Source organism: Scardinius erythrophthalmus (genome assembly GCF_964197995.2).
Source record: "Scardinius erythrophthalmus genome assembly, chromosome: 17".
Lineage (NCBI taxonomy): Eukaryota > Metazoa > Chordata > Actinopteri > Cypriniformes > Leuciscidae > Scardinius > Scardinius erythrophthalmus.
The window spans coordinates 8487133-8505304 of NC_138237.1; the positions used below are offsets into that span (position 1 = coordinate 8487133).

An 18172-nucleotide genomic window follows, 5' to 3' on the forward strand; every position below is an offset into this window, starting at 1 on the left:
GTCAAGGAAATTCATTTTAAAATACTACACAGGTATTATCCATGTAACGCATTTCTTAAGTTTAAAAAAGATTTCTCACCACAATGTTGTTTTTGTGATCTTGAATCTGAAACTCTCATACATATGTTTTGTAATTGTAAATATTCTGAAGACTTTTGGAAGCAGGTATCTATGATGGTTTTTGATACATTCTACAAAATAATTAGAATTGATGAGGCTATGATATTATTCTTAGACTGCAATACTGGCTCAGATATAATTGATAACACATTAAAGTTAATAATTCTTCTTGGGAAGTTTCATATACATAAAGCTAAAGTAATGTCTATAACACCCTCCTTTAATTTTTTTTGTAAGGATCTTAAACATATATGACTCATTGAACTCAATCACTGGAAATAAGAAGTGCATAAAAACGTCTCTTATATTGAAAAGAATAATTTGTAGAATTTAATGTTTTACTCTGTACAATGTAAGATCTGTTATATGTTTTCCCCATTTTCTGTTTGTCTTATGTTTGATGCATATATTTGATATGTCTGTAAGCTTTTCTGAAAGTTTAATTAAAAAAAAAAAAGATTAAGTTTCTGTTTCAAGAAATGTTTACCTGTGTTAAACTTTCATTTTCTCACGAAGACCCTCCCCTTTTGATAAGCTATTAAAGGGCACTGAAACAGACACATTATTTCATTCTCCTCCTGATCAAATATGGATCTGCAAATCTCAGTTTTTCTTCTGTTCATTCTCTTCACAGCAGGTACGAAGACAAATAATGTTTGTGATGTTACTGGGTACAAATACAGATCACTGATGTCTCTTTCTCTCTGTTTTATTCCTAAAGGACATTCTCTCAGCTGTTATGAGTGCAAGAGTCCGACGGGTTCTTGTGCAGGACAAACGGTTAAAACATGTCCCAGTGGATCTACTCAGTGTCAGAGTATGACAGCAGTGACACAAGCTGGTAAGTCCAATAGGATTGAAAGGTACAGTTATTTGACTGATGGAGACGGTGCTATAATTTACTGGTGCTGCAACAGAACGGCTTCTCCTTTTTCTGGCGGAATATTCAACATATATTTCTGATATTTCATTTGAAGACAAAAATAAATTACTGTTTAATGTTATGTATCTGTATTATTTTTCTTTATTCATTTTCATAATAATTTCATAATGTATTTTGTCAAGTCAGAGTTTTATGTGCATGTGTTGAGTGCATGAGGAGACTATAGATAGCATGGAACCATGGATCATATGTCAGAGACAAGAGGGAAGCTATATTTTTGCTTTGAGGGGTGTGTACTGTAACATGTTTCAACTGATGCAGATGTAAACAACAAAGATAGTTCTTAATATGGAAATGGTTTGTGCCATGTGTTCGTATATGACGTATACGTTCCATTTTTAAAGCTTAAGCAACATAGTTTGCTACCTTAAAAGGAATATATGCTTATATGCTGTTTCTCTCTGACACATGATACATAATAAATTGAGATCTCTTGGCAAAGGTAACTGGTGTAGTTTCCGTGATTTAACCATAACGGGGGAAACCATGATTTTTAAATCTACAATTGGTGTCAAAACGAACAGGATTCCGTCTTCAGGCATTGGTTTAATCAGTCAGGTAAGACCTTATTTCATTGCAAAATAATTGTAATTCTACCTGATGATTGGACATTGACTGAAACTGTTTAAAAGAACTGTGTTATTTAAAGTACCAGTTGTGTTGCCAAGAAACATGTGTCAGACATGGTAAAATGGAATTAAATTAAGTAATTCAATTTAATTTGGCTTATTTAAGTTCCTCTGAAAAGTAAACCTCTAAAACTATTTGATATGCTGGGATAGAGATAGATCTTTTTTAGAAAGAAGACTATCTAGTCAAAAATTCGGGAAATCAGCTGTAAGACGGTTAAGCTAGAATTTTGTGGTTATCACTATTGGTGGTTGGAATATGGCGAGACTGTAATAAAAGAGCAGAGTTAACTCTAAAATATATCCAACACACGGAAGGAAGTGAAACACAAGCGACAGGATTGATTGAAAGGAGCAGTTAAGAGTGGCGAGTTCCGAGAGGAAGGGGTAAAAATAGTCTCTAAAACATTAACACACATGGAGTACTACAAGTATGAAGGTGCCGTTGTAACTAGCTAGGATCGCAGGCAGGCATTTTGACCGTAAAGCTGTTCAAATATTTCAGAGCAAGCTTAAAGGAAAAAGAAAAAACAAAGAAATCAATCTGAGATTAACTAGAAAAAAATAAAGAAAATTCAAAATAATTAATCTGAGATAAAACTAAAAAAGAAAGAAAAAAAAGAAACTGATCTGAGTTAAACTGAAAAAGGAAGAAAAAAGATTACTGAAAATATAAGGGTTAATTTTGTTCATCGAGTGAGAAGGGAGAGTGAAGCAGCCCCTTCCTTTGGAATCTATACTCTCCTTTAGACACACACACAGAGAGAGATATAAATAGAAAGCCTGTTGCCTCTCTAGTATGCACGAAGGTAATTGTATAGCAAAACATTATCTTCAGGGTATTTGAAGAGAAACACACAAACAAGCTAAGCTTTTTAACAGAGATTTCTGGTGTTAATGTGGGTTTAAAAGGTGATCGTTGTTTAACATTACAAAATTTAAGTTTTGTCTGAAGAAGAATAAGAGATAAAATAACAACATAAGATTGAAGTTAAGGAATTAATTTGAGGAAAGATGTATGATAATAGTTTTATAGTTAATTGACATGTACAAGCTGATGAATGGATAATGGATCTATGGATGCATAGATAATGACTTCATAAGAATGTGAGTTGGAAAATATATAAGGAAAAATGACAAATATAAACAAAAATGTTTATTTGAAATACATGTAATTTCTGACTAAGTCAGACTAAAAAGTGAGTAGAATTAAATTATAAAAGTTATGAAAATGCAGAATTACTCTGAGGCAGTTTTGACATTCTCTCAGAGTCTTTCTCTCATTCAAAGTCATTTAGATTCTGCTATTTGAGCCTGTGTCATAACAAGCTATCTAGAGTGAGCACAGCGTCTCAGTTGGAAATTATAGACACAGAGATTTTTAAAAGAAATAATATATGCAATTGGGAGTTAAATGTTTTAATGATATTCTACCTTGAATGATAGAAGTGACTTTTTTTTTTTTTTTTGTTTATTCCATGACCAGTAACTTCTTTGTCTCATCTTTGTCTTCACCATGTACAGGGCTGATGGTTCCAGTTATTGATGTAACAGAATATTACACTGAATTAACGGTTGTAATAACTAAATTCAGTGAGTATGAACTCAGCATTGTGCACTGGTTACCAGTGTGCATGAGTTGATTTCTCAAAGACGGGTAAGATCCTCTTTTGGCCAACAGAGGACAACCTAAGACAGGGGAGTCAACGCCACTGGGCATCTCCTGAAGGGAGGTGTTAGATGTGAGATGCGTTTGGTTGAGCAGATGTTTGTTAGGCCAACAGCATCACTGAGGGTTACAGCTGTCTGCCCCTCCAAAAAAAGTGAGCTCTCCAATGCCTGATCACCAGAGGCCGCATTCCTTGGATGGTTTGTATTTCATTGTGACAAGTGTCATAACTTGATATAACTATGCCAGGAGGGGACAACACCCTGAGGAAAGGAAATTATTTACAAAAGAGCTGATGGGAAAGAGTTTTCAAGAACTAGCTGAGACCATGAGGGTAATTGTCATTAATGATAGAGAGTAAAACAAACATTGTTAATTTATTTTAGAATGTTAGTTGCCTTATAAAAAATTGTCTAAAAGTTTTAGATCCTGAATCTGTGATGGCTGTATGATGTTGAATTAATATCTATCATAGTTTTCACATTTCAGATCATTAAACATTGGAACTGGACAATTCCAAGACATGGTGGTGTTTAAAGATGAAGACTTGTTTTTGCCAATTCAAAAGAAGTCTGGGTAACAGGGGATAAAGTAATTATTAATTATTTAAACTAAAGATAACTTTAGAAATGCTTATTTGATGGCAAATGGAAAGAATTGAGAATGGGACATAAGGAGTGAAATAAGATATTTTACACATTCTACACTACTTACAAAACACAACCTCACAAACAATGAACACTCGCTTACTGATTTTCAACTCAAAGGGGATAGGATTCTTTAACATCAATGTTTATTTTGGTTGTTGTTTTGGCTGCGAACTTGAGGAGTTAAGTACTTAACGAGTCAAGGCACCGGCAGAAGAATTATTAGTGACGTCATGCGCGTTCACGGCACGCTCACATAGCTATGTATGGCAGGTTTGTGTATTCGCCGGCATTCTCCGTAGAAGATGGATTGTAAGAGACCAGCTTGTAGTTCATTTCAAACACCAACGCAAACTCCACGTAAGATAAAAAAAGAAAACTTTTGTCTAGTCTAGTGCAACCAAAAGGGCCAAATTGGACTCAGACAGGCGTCGGAATAAGACGAGAGTAAACATAGGGAAGGCTTTCAAATGGAGGGATCTCCGGTCTGCTCTGTTTAATGATTTGCTATTCCATTAAAACAGTTCAAATATCTTGAGTGTGTGATATAAAATGCTGATATATAAGTTAGATAATTAGACACAAATTTTGAGCAAATTACTGCTTAATTAGGATGTATTGCTATTGGAATATGCTACTTAGCAGTTCAATAAAACAGGCTTAACCCCCGCAAATCTTCGGCGGATTAGCCTGTTTGGCTTTTATGGTAACGTCATAGTGCCATTTAATTGTTTATTACCTTGAGACAATTAAGTGTACTTTTTTGACCGACTGTGTAGCTTTCGAGCTTTTACAAAGTAACAACTTATATTGTTCATGAACGTGTTTCCATAATAATACAATCATAAGTGGATACAGTAAACACATAACACAGTTCAACATGGAGATAGATGGAAATAAAAAAGTTTTCTACTACCCCCGTTTTTCCCTCACACATAAGTGTGTAATTTACTCAATTGCCTTTCCTTTCACATATTTAAAATGACTTGCAGATTTATAACTTTATTACCTGAAGAAGACATTATGATTGTAAACAAAAGATTTGCGGCTGATGCTCCTTTGTTATGAACAGCTCGTGCAAGCGTGCGTGTGCGTGTGGTGCACATCTCTGGCTGCAGTTTCGCTTGCCGCCAGAGGTGGCATAGTTCTGCAAAAACTCAGAATCTTGCGCTATGCTAGCCTGGCTAACATCAGACCACTTTCTCTTTGAGACGTGGTCTGGATACTACATGTTCATTTTCTCGTATTTGAGGCGTGGTTTACGAATGCCCAGAGCCGTTTATTGGGCGCTACAAATGTCTATCAAATGCGCCTGTACGTAGCTCATAGCCAATCGTTTCAAATTATACCAGATGACGTATGTAGAGCGACAGATATTCAACGAAGAAGACGACGATGGGTCAGAGATTTATGTGTACACCAGAGAGTCCTGCACGGGTCCAATTTTGTAAATCCGCACCCGACCCGTTTTCCAACAGCAGCACTAATAAAAATCTGCACCGACCCGCTTAAAATAGAACCGACACCCGACCCGCACCCGAAATAAAATCAGTTTAGACTATCACATTATAGACACACTTACAAAAATGTTTATTGCCAGGTCATACAGAAGTTATTACACGACAATTAACACAAGGACAACTTCAGCCGAAGCTGTCAAAAGGCCGATACATGAAGAACATGGCTAACGTTACCACACAAATCGAACAGACGCGGCTACACCACTATGCCACACAATTTCGTCTAGCCTACATCTGACAATTTTGGGTTCAAACACGCCCTGCACACCACACATACTAACAGTGTTAAATATGAAAAATATCGTTCGATAGAACGGCTTTGTTACCAGTTATCTGCGTGCTTCCTCAGGGATGAAGTTCCACATTTGTGGCTATCCAACACGAAAATGTTTGCAGCAAAGCTTTTTACAATATTTTCTTCAGATAACTCCAAATTTCTCCCACACACTGGACTTGATTTTTGATGACGTATTGTCGACAACTTTACAATCTCCAATAGCTATTCTTTTCTTCAACTCCTCAGCATCCATCTCGACGACTGCAAGCAGATCGCGCGCGCGGTTATGATGAATTTTTAAAAGTGGAAGTAGCCTAGGTAACGTTATAGATCCTGGGAGGGCGTGGCGCGTCGGCACAAATAAACTGATGTGGATTTTAAATTATTTTATCAACTTGAAATACAGGCATATTTTTGTAGATGTGTTTGCTTGCTAAACTAAATATGCATATATTTTTACGTCTGTCATGTTGGATCCATAGATAAACAAACTGCTTCGGTGTGTCGCATATACTTCGTCATCGTCTTGCTGCTCCCTCCCCGTTCTGTGATTGGTTCCCTATTTCAGGGGAAAAATTAGCCCATGGTAGCCAGACTACCTTGCAGCGTGAATAAAATCGCGCTGCTCAAGGCAGAATGGGGAAACGTTTCGGTTACTCACGTAACCTCTGTTCTCTCTAGAAGAGGGAACGAGTATTGCGTAGTTGCTACGCTTCGGGAAAGCCTTTCTTTCTCGAGATACTGAAGCCAAAAATTATCCTTAATTTTTATAATCTTGTCAACGCAGTGCGGCAGCCTGCAGACCTAGGGCAAGCTGACTAGCGTGCCCATTGGCTGCCCTGCGGCAACTGCAGCAGCCTACCGCTGAGCCCTAGGCGTGACGTCACGACCAATGAGCGCGCTTGGCGCGCTTAATGCGTCACAGCCCGCGAAAAGGGGTGTGGCTTAACGTATATAAACAGGGCTCGGAGGCTGCTTCTCTGGTTTCTGTCGCATGAAGCGAAATGAGCTCGTGGCGCGAGCACGGCGGGCTACGCAATACTCGTTCCCTCTTCTAGAGAGAACAGAGGTTACGTGAGTAACCGAAACGTTCTCTTACGAGAGGTTCTCTCGTATTGCGTAGTTGCTACGCTACGGGAACGCCCTTGTCAACGCCGTGCGCGCCCAGCATCCACTGAATGAGTCCCAGGGAGAGCCCGGGGAACGTGATAGCAGAGAGCCGGGCGGCCCAAAGAGGGCTAGCGCCGTACATAAGCACACACTAGGGGGTTAGGAGCGGCACGGCCGGTCCGAACTGACAATTCCCTGCATAGTGCAGCTCAACCAGTAGAGCTAAATCACACAACGTAGCCCGCGCACAGATAGTGGGCTGGCATACGCGAGACTTAGACTGATAACACTTTCGCCTGCAAGGCGGGAACATCCAGGTTGTAAAACCTAACAAATGTGGAGGGGGAGGCCCAGCCTGCCGCTGCACAAATGTCATGAATGGGAATCCCGCTGGACCACGCCCACGACGAGGCCATGCCTCTGGTGGAGTGAGCTCGAATGCCCAATGGGCACTGCAGGTCTTTAGACGCATAAGCAGCAGCAATAGCGTCCACTATCCATCTGGACAGGCTGTGTTTCGAGGCGGCGAAACCCTTGGTGCGCCCACCAAACGAAACAAAGAGCTGTTCCGAGCGCCTGAAAGCGGCGGACCGTGAAATGTAGTTTCTCAACGCCCTGACCGGGCAGAGGAGATTACTATCGGCCTCGCTGCCGTGCGTTGGCAGGGCTGAGAGGGAAATGACCTGTGCTCTGAAGGGAGTGGCCAAAATTTTGGGAACGTACCCATGCCTCGGTCTGAGAATGACTTTGGAGTCATTAGGTCTGAACTCGAGGCACGCGGCGTTAACAGAAAACGCGTGAAGGTCTCCCACTCGTTTGACTGAAGACAGTGCTATCAGAAAAACGGTTTTGAGCGTGAGGTATTTCATATCCACAGTTTCCAAGGGTTCGAAGGGATGCGTTCTCAGGGCCTCCAAGACCAGAGAAAGATCCCACATAGGAACCGAGGGGGGTCGCGGGGGGTTCATCCTCCTGGCTCCCCTAAGGAAGCGGATGGCGAACTCGTTCCTTCCTAATGCGCGGCCCCGCTCTGAAACAGAGAGCGCTGAAATGGCCGCAACATAGACTTTGAGCGTGGAGGGGGACCTGCCCGCGTCCAGTAGCTCTTGAAGGAAACACAGTATTCGCGATACCCCACATGTCTGTGGATCGAGCCCCTTAGCAGTGCACCATCTGTTAAACACTGACCATTTCGACATGTAGAGCCGCCTCGTAGAGGGGTTCATGACCCCGTCTGGCAGATCAGCGTGTAATCGTTGAGGCTCCACGCATGCAGAGACCAGCGCTCTGGATGGGGATGCCATATCGAGCCGCGTGCTTGAGAGAGAAGGTCTCTCTTCACCGGTATCGGCCAGGGGGCTGAGTATGCCAGCTGTATTAGATCCGGGAACCAAGCTTGGTTCTCCCAGCATGGGGCAATGAGGAGCACTGAGTGGCGCGCTTCCCTGATTCTCTCGATGACTTGAGGCAGCAGAGAGACCGGGGGAAAAGTTTGGGCACATTTTCTACACTTAATACTCGGAGCGGCTTGCGTCCGCTTCATGAGAGAGCGCTCTGTGCGTACCATGGGGACCCTGTTTGTGTGAAGCAGTGAGCACATGGGAGTGGGCACATTTTCTACACTTATGACACCTTCGGCTAGAGCCGGAATGTTTGTGAGCTTTAGAGGATCTGCAACCCGGGGTAACTGTGTGACAGAGCGGGCAGCAGCTAGGTGTGAGCACAGAGTTGTGGGCACATTTACTACACTTAGTACTCAAGCGGCATGTGTCCGCTTTATGAGAGTGCGCTCTGTGAGCGTTACCGGGGAGACCGTGTTTGTGTGTAGCAGTGAGCACATGGGAGTGGGCACATTTTCTACACTTGTAACACCATCGGCGTTATAGAGCAAATGCTTTGATGGCTCATATGCTCATAAATACTCAAGCACCATCCTGTGAGATGCGGGTTCGCTTTCTGTATGTAAGAAAGCTGGCCGCGAGCTCGGAGAAGCCAGCGTCGTGTTTCGTTTCGGTGTTTGTTTGCAGGCGCGCGTGTATTAAAACAGGCCAGTTTACTGCAGTATAGTATTTCCAGCCGCCTGAACTTAGAGGGGACTGAGAAATATGTATCCCGTGAGATGCGGGTTTCCTTTCTGTATGTAAGAAAGCTGGCCGCGAGCTCGGAGAAGCAAGCAGAAAAAAAAAATTCTGCCGCTAGAGCCGGATTCGAACTCGGGTCTCTGGTGCGGAAGCCTAATGTTCTGCCACTGAGCCACAGGGGCATACATGAGCTTCCAGTCAGTGCGAGCATATGACCGAGCGGCGTGCTTCGTTTCGGTGTTTGTTTGCAGGCGCGCGTGTATTAAAACAGGCCCGTTTACTGCAGTATAGTATTTCCAGCCGCCTGAACTTAGAGGGGACTGAGAAATATGTATCCCGTGAGATGCGGGTTTGCTTTCTGTATGTAAGAAAGCTGGCCGCGAGCTCGGAGAAGCAAGCAGAAAAAAAAATTTCTGCCGCCAGAGCCGGATTCGAACTCGGGTCTCAGGTGCGGAAGCCTAATGTTCTGCCACTGAGCCACAGGGGCATACATGGGCTTCCAGTCAGTGCGAGCATATGACCGAGCGGCGTGCTTCGTTTCGGCGTTTGTTTGCAGGCGCGCGTGTATTAAAACAGGCTCGTTTACTGCAGTATTAGTATTTCCAGCCGCCTGAACTTAGAGGGGACTGAGAAATATGCGAGAAATTGGAGGTAGTCCGGCCTAGGCGGGACAAGAACACTCTCTTCCTCCTTTCGCCGGTGCTCGTGACGTCCGCTCTGATATCCTTTGAGAACGGCGCAATTGTGCGGCTCGAACAAAGGGAGAGAGAGCGGGAAGATGTCATCATGTGCTGTGACATCGTATGTTTGCAGGCGTGCATGTATAAAAACAGGCTCGTTTACTGCAATATAGATATTTCTAGTCGCCTGAGCTTAGGAGGGGACTGAGAAATGTGTGAGAAACGGAGGTGGCCGGTGAGTGACGCGCGCGACCGAGACGCGGGGTAGCTTTCTTATAACGTAAAGGAAGCCAGCCCGTGACAGTCTACTTCTGACATCCCTTGTGAGCGGCGCCTTGCGCGGCTCGAACAGAGGGGGAGAGGGCGTGCGTCATCCGGGGGGGGTAGCTTTCTTGTAACGTAAAGGAAGCTATAGCCCGTGACCATCCGTTCTGACATCCCTTGTGAGCGGCGCCGTTTGCGCGGCTTGACAGAGGGGAGTAACCAGCGCGTCGGGAGGTGGGGGGGAGAAGGAGATAGCGAGGCTCGCGGGAGGGGCTCCGGCGAGCGCTCAGCTGTCATAACCGGCTCGGAAGGCCTTTGAGAGCGGCGTTTCTTCTTACGCGGCCCGGAAGAGGCAGCCGGAGAAGGGGGACGATCATCAAACATGGCGAGTCGAGCCCGCAGGGTCGACATTGGCAAATCCTCACACTGTTCGCAGCCGCCCGAGGAAAGGGCGCGGCTGCGTGTCGAAGCCCAGGCAGAGAGCGCAGATACATGGCGGTCTCTGTCGCTGAGCGTGGCTCTGCACGAGCCACAGGACGAGCGAGGCATTTGAAACAACGCCTCGCGCTCTTTTAGATGCAAAGTGTGTCGCGAGGCGAACACACAAACACACACAACACAGAGCAAATAAAGGATATATGCGCCGGATAGCGAAGCAGGCAGGGAAAGCTGAAGGCGGCGAAGGCGGCCGGCATCCTCAGTCTGAGATCCTCGGCGTGCTGGTCGCTTGATTCGACGGCGGCTTCCTCAGAGTCCAGCGATGCGGAGAGCTTCGCTGAAAAGACAGAAATCGGGGAAGCAGCCTCCGAGCCCTGTTTATATACGCTAAGCCACACCCCTTTTGGCGGGCTGTGACGCATTAAGGGCGCCAAGCGCGCTCACTGGTCGTGACGTCACGCCTAGGGCTCAGCGGTAGGCTGCTGCAGTTGCCGCAGGGCAGCCAATGGGCACGCTAGTCAGCTTGCCCTAGGTCTGCAGGCTGCCGCACTGCGTTGACAAGATTATAAAAATTAAGGATAATTTTTGGCTTCAGTATCTCGAGAAAGAAAGGCTTTCCCGAAGCGTAGCAACTACGCAATACGAGAGAACCTCTCGTAAGAGAACCCAGGCTAGCGCTATGCACCTTTAAATTGCACATAATATTCGGGAACATAACATGGATGGGGTTATTTGTTTGTTTTGTTTTCTTTGTGTTTTCCCTTTCCTGTTTTCCTTATGTTTCTATTGTATCTTTATTTTGTTTATTTTGTTTTGTTATCGTGTCTTTCTTTGGTCTGCCTTTCCTTTTCTTCTATCGCTTCATTAGATGGCCACTGGTGGAGTGACAGTGTGGAACTTACTGTCGTAGTTCCAGTGGAGGGGCTGAAGACTAAAATAATTTACTGTTTAATGTTATGTATCTGTATTATTTTTCTTTATTCATTTTCATAATAATTTCATAATGTATTTTGTCAAGTCAGAGTTTTATGTGCATGAGGAGACTATAGAGCATCACAGTCCCGCCCACAGCCGGTGCCGGAAGTAAAAATTCAATACAATTTCTCCATTGACAGTTGGGGTATAGGCCATAAAAACGTAACCATCCATGGTAGACTTAAAACCAGCTACGGCTGTACTAAGCGATTGTATATGCTCATATAACGGCCAAAAGTTCATGGGGCACTATCCTTGTTTTGAGATAAATGCATTTTATTCGCAATGTCTTGGAGAAGTAGGCTACTTCATTACCCACAATCCTGAACAATCCCACAGTGATGCATCTGATTGGTTGAGCTCGTGTAACTGTCTGGTTAAACCCCGCGAAAGTCCGTGAAGACAGAAGATCATTAAAAAAAAAAAAACCTGTGTTGCGTTTTTTTGCACGGTAGATTTATCTGCAATCATGATCTCCTTGGCTATCATGATGGCTTCAAGGAGGAAAACAAAAGTGTTAAAAGGGGTGAAAACCACTTCAAATCGGGTCATGTAGTTGAGTGTAGCGTGTCCGAGGGTCAGCTTGTGGGTTTTGTAAGGGCCAGCATGAGGGACAAGACTTACAAAGTTGTGGTGAGATGGCAACGTTAGTTAGCATTATCGTTCACTTTAGCTAGGCTACTGTAGCCTTCATATGGTATGAGTTAAATCAAGCATTTTCTGATGCCACTGTCAAAACAATATTTAGCTTAGGCATACCTCTTCATGCATTTACTGAACATTTGTGTAATAATTCATGACAAGTTAATAAACTGAATATGATGCACTTTCTGGTTTGCTGACCATCACTTTTTAATTTTCACTTGTTGTTATTAAGAAAATACATTAAATGTTATTAAAATTAAGGATGAACTATAACTTCATGAATAAAATGAGCATGGACCACAAGCGGGGAAATTGTTGAGGCATTTGTCAGCAACCTGCCCGTGGGCCGCTGAAACTGATGAGCAGAACGCCGCGGACCGCCAGATCGTGGCGTCATGTGTTGACCACTGAGCGGTGATTGCAGTCAGGTACAAAGGTACAAAGCACTGCACCATGTTGCTAACCTTATCGTTAACCGCTTTTCACACACGCACACAATATAAAATACACGATGATAAATATAAAATTCAATACACTATACCTATAAAAAACACAATTATTTACTACTGAAAGAACTGCTATAAACTGCACAAGAAAAAGTTTGCGTGGCTGTCGTCATATTTGAAAGTAGCTCTAAAGGCTCTTTCGCGGTTGTGGCTTCAGTCGACTTCAGTGAGGCGCGGTGGTTTATGGGATGAGTAGTTCCTTCGCTTGGAAATGAAAATATGTAGCCTACACAGTCTTGTACCTTTGACTTTTGTTGAATTTTCTCGTCGTTTTTTCACTCGAAATGATATGTTATATGCCTATGAGTTCAGCCGTAGCTGGTTATCCTCAGACATGCTCTAAAACTCTTTAGATACGGATTTTCCAAAACGTCAATGGGAGAAATGAATGGGAAATTTACTTCCGGCACCTAAGCGCTCTCGGGCTGTGGGCGGGACTGTGATGCCATGGAACATGGAACCATGTGAAAATCATATGTCAGAGACAAGAGGGAAGCTATATTTTTGCTTTGAGGGGTGTGTACTGTAACATGTTTCAACTGATGCAGATGTAAACAACAAAGATAGTTCTTAATATGGAAATGGTTTGTGCCATGTGTTCGTATATGACATATACGTTCCATTTTTAAAGCTTAAGCAACATAGTTTGCTACCTTAAAAGGAAGCTGCTCTGTAATGTATATAAGCTCAACCTTACTGTACCACCTCAGAGAAACAGAGGCATGAGGGCAGAGAAACATAAAGCAGATAAATCATTTACAGCTAGTATGATGGGGTGAGAAGATAGAGAAATGGGGAACAGATAAATCTAGAATGAAGACCTCTCATGTAGCCTTATGTTCTTATATGCTGTTTCTCTGACACATGATACATAATAAATTGAGATCTCTTGGCAAAGGTAACTGGTGTAGCTTCCGTGATTTAACCATAACGGGGGAAACCATGATTTTTAAATCTACACATTTATGATTTTGTAATACATTTTTGTATTTTGAGAAAAATGCTACGTTTTGACATTTATAAATACATTTACCATTAAACTAATGTGGAGTTGAACTGGTCTTTCCTGTATCATTCATATTTTCAGGTGACATTACTTCTAAAGTGAAGATTAAAGATTGTGCAGTTGCCTGTCAAAATGGGTCCATGAATCTCGGCATTGTAAAGACGACGACTACCTGCTGTAACACGAACCAGTGTAACGTCCAAGATGCTCCAGGTATTGTACTTCAGTGATCAGACAAATATCTTCTTTAAAGTCAACATTCAATTTACTTCCATATGAGATTCAATAAAAAGCATGGTGTGGTTTGTCTGTGATGAAGTGATTGAATGGAGCAGAAAAAGGAGTGTTGTTTCATTAAATATTTTGTACAGAAAATAAAATAAAAGGATACTTGTTTTCCTCCTGTAGATCCCTCTAACATCCCCAATGGAAATAAATGTTTCTCTTGTGATGAACAGAGCTGCTCAAACATATTGAGCTGTTCAGGGACTGAAGATCGCTGCATTAAAGCAACAGGTGAGAATCTGGAAACGGAAACAAATTAAAGTCATTATCTTTTAAACTGTCTTAGGTTTAAACATTTGATAAAGATCGCATGTTCTCCAGCTTAGACTGAATCAGCCTTTGTTTTCTTTCTTTTCATCAGGGACTTTTGGAGGTCAGTCATTGGTTCTAAAAGGCTGTGTGTCTAAATCTATTTGTGACGCCACATCAGTTAGTAGTGTTCAGAGCTTCTCATGTTGTGAGGGGAACCTGTGTAACGGGGCTCAGAGTGTCACCCAGAGCGCCACAACAAGTTGTGCGGGGAACCTGTGTAACGGGGCTCAGAGTGTCACCCAGAGCGCCACAACAAGTTGTGCGGGGAACCTGTGTAACGGGGCTCAGAGTGTCACCCAGAGCGCCACAACAAGTTGTGCGGGGAACCTGTGTAACGGGGCTCAGAGTGTCACCCAGAGCGCCACAACAAGTTGTGCGGGGAACCTGTGTAACGGGGCTCAGAGTGTCACCCAGAGCGCCACAACAAGTTGTGCGGGGAACCTGTGTAACGGGGCTCAGAGTGTCACCCAGAGCTTCCTGTTCCTCTGCTGTTCTCTGCTCTCCTACTTCATGATGCACTGAATACAGCAGATCTTCACATTCTACAATCAGACACTCTTTACTGAATATATAGCTTGTGTTTTCATCAGTACAATATTTGATCTGGTGTGAGGAACTTAAAAAAATATAGAAAATCTGATTAGTTGAAGGAAATATATATGGATTTTATGAAATATTAAACAAAATATAACGATCACTGAAATAAAATGTAATGATCACCTTTGCAATTGTTTCTGGGTTTATTTCTAAAACATAAAATTAGTGAAAAGGAGGCAGGGCTAATTTGCATATTCACCAGTTATCAGCTTCACCTCGATTCTGATAGCTGTCACAGACTAGAGCAATAATGAGATGGCAGGCGATAGTGACTGACGCTTTCTAAACACGCTTTGTGCGGCTTTGAAACCTTTGCGAAACGTTTTGAACCAGTGATTCCCGGGGCTCAAATCAAACTGCCAAAGTCACATGATTTCAGTAAACGAGACTTTGTTACATCATAACCACTTTGAAATGTTGATGGCTAACAGCTAGGGGACAATAATCTCTGTGAACTAGGGGTGTAAGGATTCACGTGTTTTCTTGATGCATCGATTACAAATCCTGCAAGGGGGGCTCAAGCAAACACCCTTCTGAAATCTATAACAAATGGGACACCCTACGGTCTTGTGGACTTAATGGACACACGTTTGCAGCTATCAGTCCTCAAGACCGCAAGTGCACAGCCCTGTCCCAAATGGCACACTTCATATGCACTTTCGGTCTTGTGGACTTAAAATGGCTGCCACTTAAGTCCGTGAAACCGGCGTAGGGTGTCGGTGTCCCATTTGTCATTTCAGGCCTCAGAAGGGTGCTCGCGAGCGCCCCCCTTTGCGGTCGATATGCGCCATCGATGTGCACTGAAGTGCGGACTCGTAGGAAGACCACTGTCCCAGATGGCACCCTAAGCACTCGTGGTCTTCCTACGAGTTCGCACTTTCGTGACGTAATGCCGCTTTGACTGTCGGGAAGAAGTCTGCTGCGGAGCCCGAGGGCGCATATAGACCGCAAAGGGGGCGCTCACGAGCACCCTTCTGAGACCTAAAGATGGCAAATGGGACACCCTACGGCAGGGATAGGCAACTTCGGTCGTGGAGGGCCACTGTCCTGCAGAGTTTAGCTTCAACCCTGATAAAAACTCACCTGCCTGTATCTATCTAGTAATCCTGAAAACATTGATTGCCTAGTTCAGGTGTGTTTAATTAGGGTTGGAGCTAAACTCTGCAGGACAGTGGCCCTCCAGGACCGGAGTTGCCTATCCCTGCCCTACGGGTTCCTACACAATAGTTAACATGAACTAACAATACTTTTAAAGCCTTTTTACATTTTGCCTAATATAAATTATTAAAATAAGAATCATTAAGAACTAACATGTAAAAATGGACAAAAGGTTGTTGTTGTTTTTTTGGCCCCACACGAAGGCCGATGTGTAGGCTAATTCACACCCAGACTAGTACATTAGGGGAAACATTTAAATAATCCTGTGAATGCACTTTAAAAAATGCAGAATCTAATAGTTAATCGAATCGGCATCAAATTTGATTGTGAATCATTTAAAATTGAATAGTTCTGAATTAGAAAAAAAAATCTTGAATCGCAAACCTATGGATCGTGAATCAAGTCGATTCTCTGTCTACCCAAATATTCACAGCCCCACTGTAAACCCATAAACCAGTGTCTATATGGTTTTTTAAAAGAAAAGAAAAAGAAAAAAAAAACTGTAAATACTTTGAAATGTTACATTTGTACAATAAAAAGGAAGAGATTCAGTTAATAATATCTTATTGGACTGATTAACCAAGCTCTCCAAAATTTACTCAAATCACATGGACTGCAAAAAGATGTGCTATTAAATCTCTTTGTGACGGGCCTCTGCTAAAGCTGAGAGAAGAGGCTGAAACATGTAAATAAATGTTTAATAAATTACTAAACTTTACTATACAAGGCAATTTCTTAAGTCAAGTTTGGAGTAATGCTAAAGAACTTCAAAATAACTTCAAAAGATATATTGCAAAATAATAATAACTTTCTTTTGGCACTGTTGTAGTGTAGTAACAGTGGTTTAAATAAAGTGTAAAACTGTATTTAGCATCATTGATCAGCAGGGGGCAGCAGATTATATTTTTACCAAAATAACACTGCGTCTGCTTGACATCAAACAGCTTAATGCAAAATACGTTTTTTGATTTCACAATTATGTTGTATACATTGTCACAGTATCAATGTATTAATTGCATTTGCTATTGGTAGTAAAGTCTTATAGTATATCAGAGAAGTCACCAGAAAATAGAAACTACAAGCTGAACAACTGAACAAAACTTCAAGTGACAGTCTTCATCTTTAAATCCCCATGATGATTGACAGTGCTTATTGATTAGCCTCATGGATAATAATCAGCAGGTCAACAAACGGGTAAAGTAAAAACTGCTATAGAAAATGTCAAAAGTTTTCATCAAAGGGGACAAAGATTAAATGATTATTACATTTATGTATGTTGTGCTCAAATCTGCTCTTGTGCATTTTGACATGACATTAATACTAAACACCTGTTATTACAGCAATCACATGAGTTGCTAAAAATGTCTGTGTTTGTATCTTTTTCAATGAAAACCCCCAAAGCAAATACAGTCTTATCAATTAGAGGTTATCGGAAATGTTTGTGCTGCTTTGTTCAAATCTAGAGTGAGTTCCCTGTTTAATCAATAACTGAACTTTGACTATAGTCCCATTCAGGGCAAAATACCCAAAATATCAGCAGCACCGTCCGTGACATTAAGTGACAGAGCTGGAGTTCTGTGTTTTTCTGATGTAGCTCTACATTTTTTTTGCTAAAATTACCAGCAGCAACTTATATATACACAATATATACACACACAAACACACACATATATATATATATATATATATGTATATATATATATATATTGCCATAAAAAGGAAAATGTAATTAATAAATGTTTAATTCAAATGCATAGTATGAACAATATTAGATGTAACACTACAGAAGCCATGAACTGCAATGTAAAAAGAATAGGCATGGAGAAAAAAATGGCCAAAAAAAGTAGAATCAAAACAAACAAAAACATGATATGAAAGTACAAATATAAAGAAATTATTAAAAAATATAGACAAAAATAATTATGAAATAAAAGAAAAGAAATAAAGATATATGTGAAATCTGGTGGCAAAACAAAAAAGGGGGGGGGGTGCAGAAAAGAAAGGCAAAATAAATGTGTTATATATATATATATATATATATATATATATATATATATTAAAGATGTGTTTATATATATATATATATATATATATATATATATATATATATATATATATAGCCTACTTAATATCATAGCTTATATATTACGTATGTTAATTCATATATATTAATTGATTAATTAATATAAAATGAAAAGAAAATTCATATATACTAAAGTATATAAATCTAATGTTGCTGATTTATAAAAATGTATTCTTGTATTTTTTTTATTGATTTATTCACATTTTGTTTATGTATTATATAATCAT

At 41.5% G+C, this 18172-nt stretch overlaps 1 protein-coding gene across 1 annotated transcript; it reads left to right on the forward strand.

Moving 5' to 3' along the window:
* The first annotated feature begins 641 nt into the window (after positions 1–641).
* LOC308705635 (uncharacterized protein) lies at positions 642–14834 on the forward strand. The gene is made up of 5 exons (XM_081390725.1): positions 642–757; positions 842–961; positions 13592–13723; positions 13919–14026; positions 14157–14834. The coding sequence occupies exons 1-5, from the start codon at positions 709–711 to the stop codon at positions 14627–14629; spliced, it is 882 nt and encodes a 293-aa protein (XP_081246851.1). The 5' UTR covers positions 642–708; the 3' UTR covers positions 14630–14834.
* The last annotated feature ends 3338 nt before the right edge of the window (positions 14835–18172 follow it).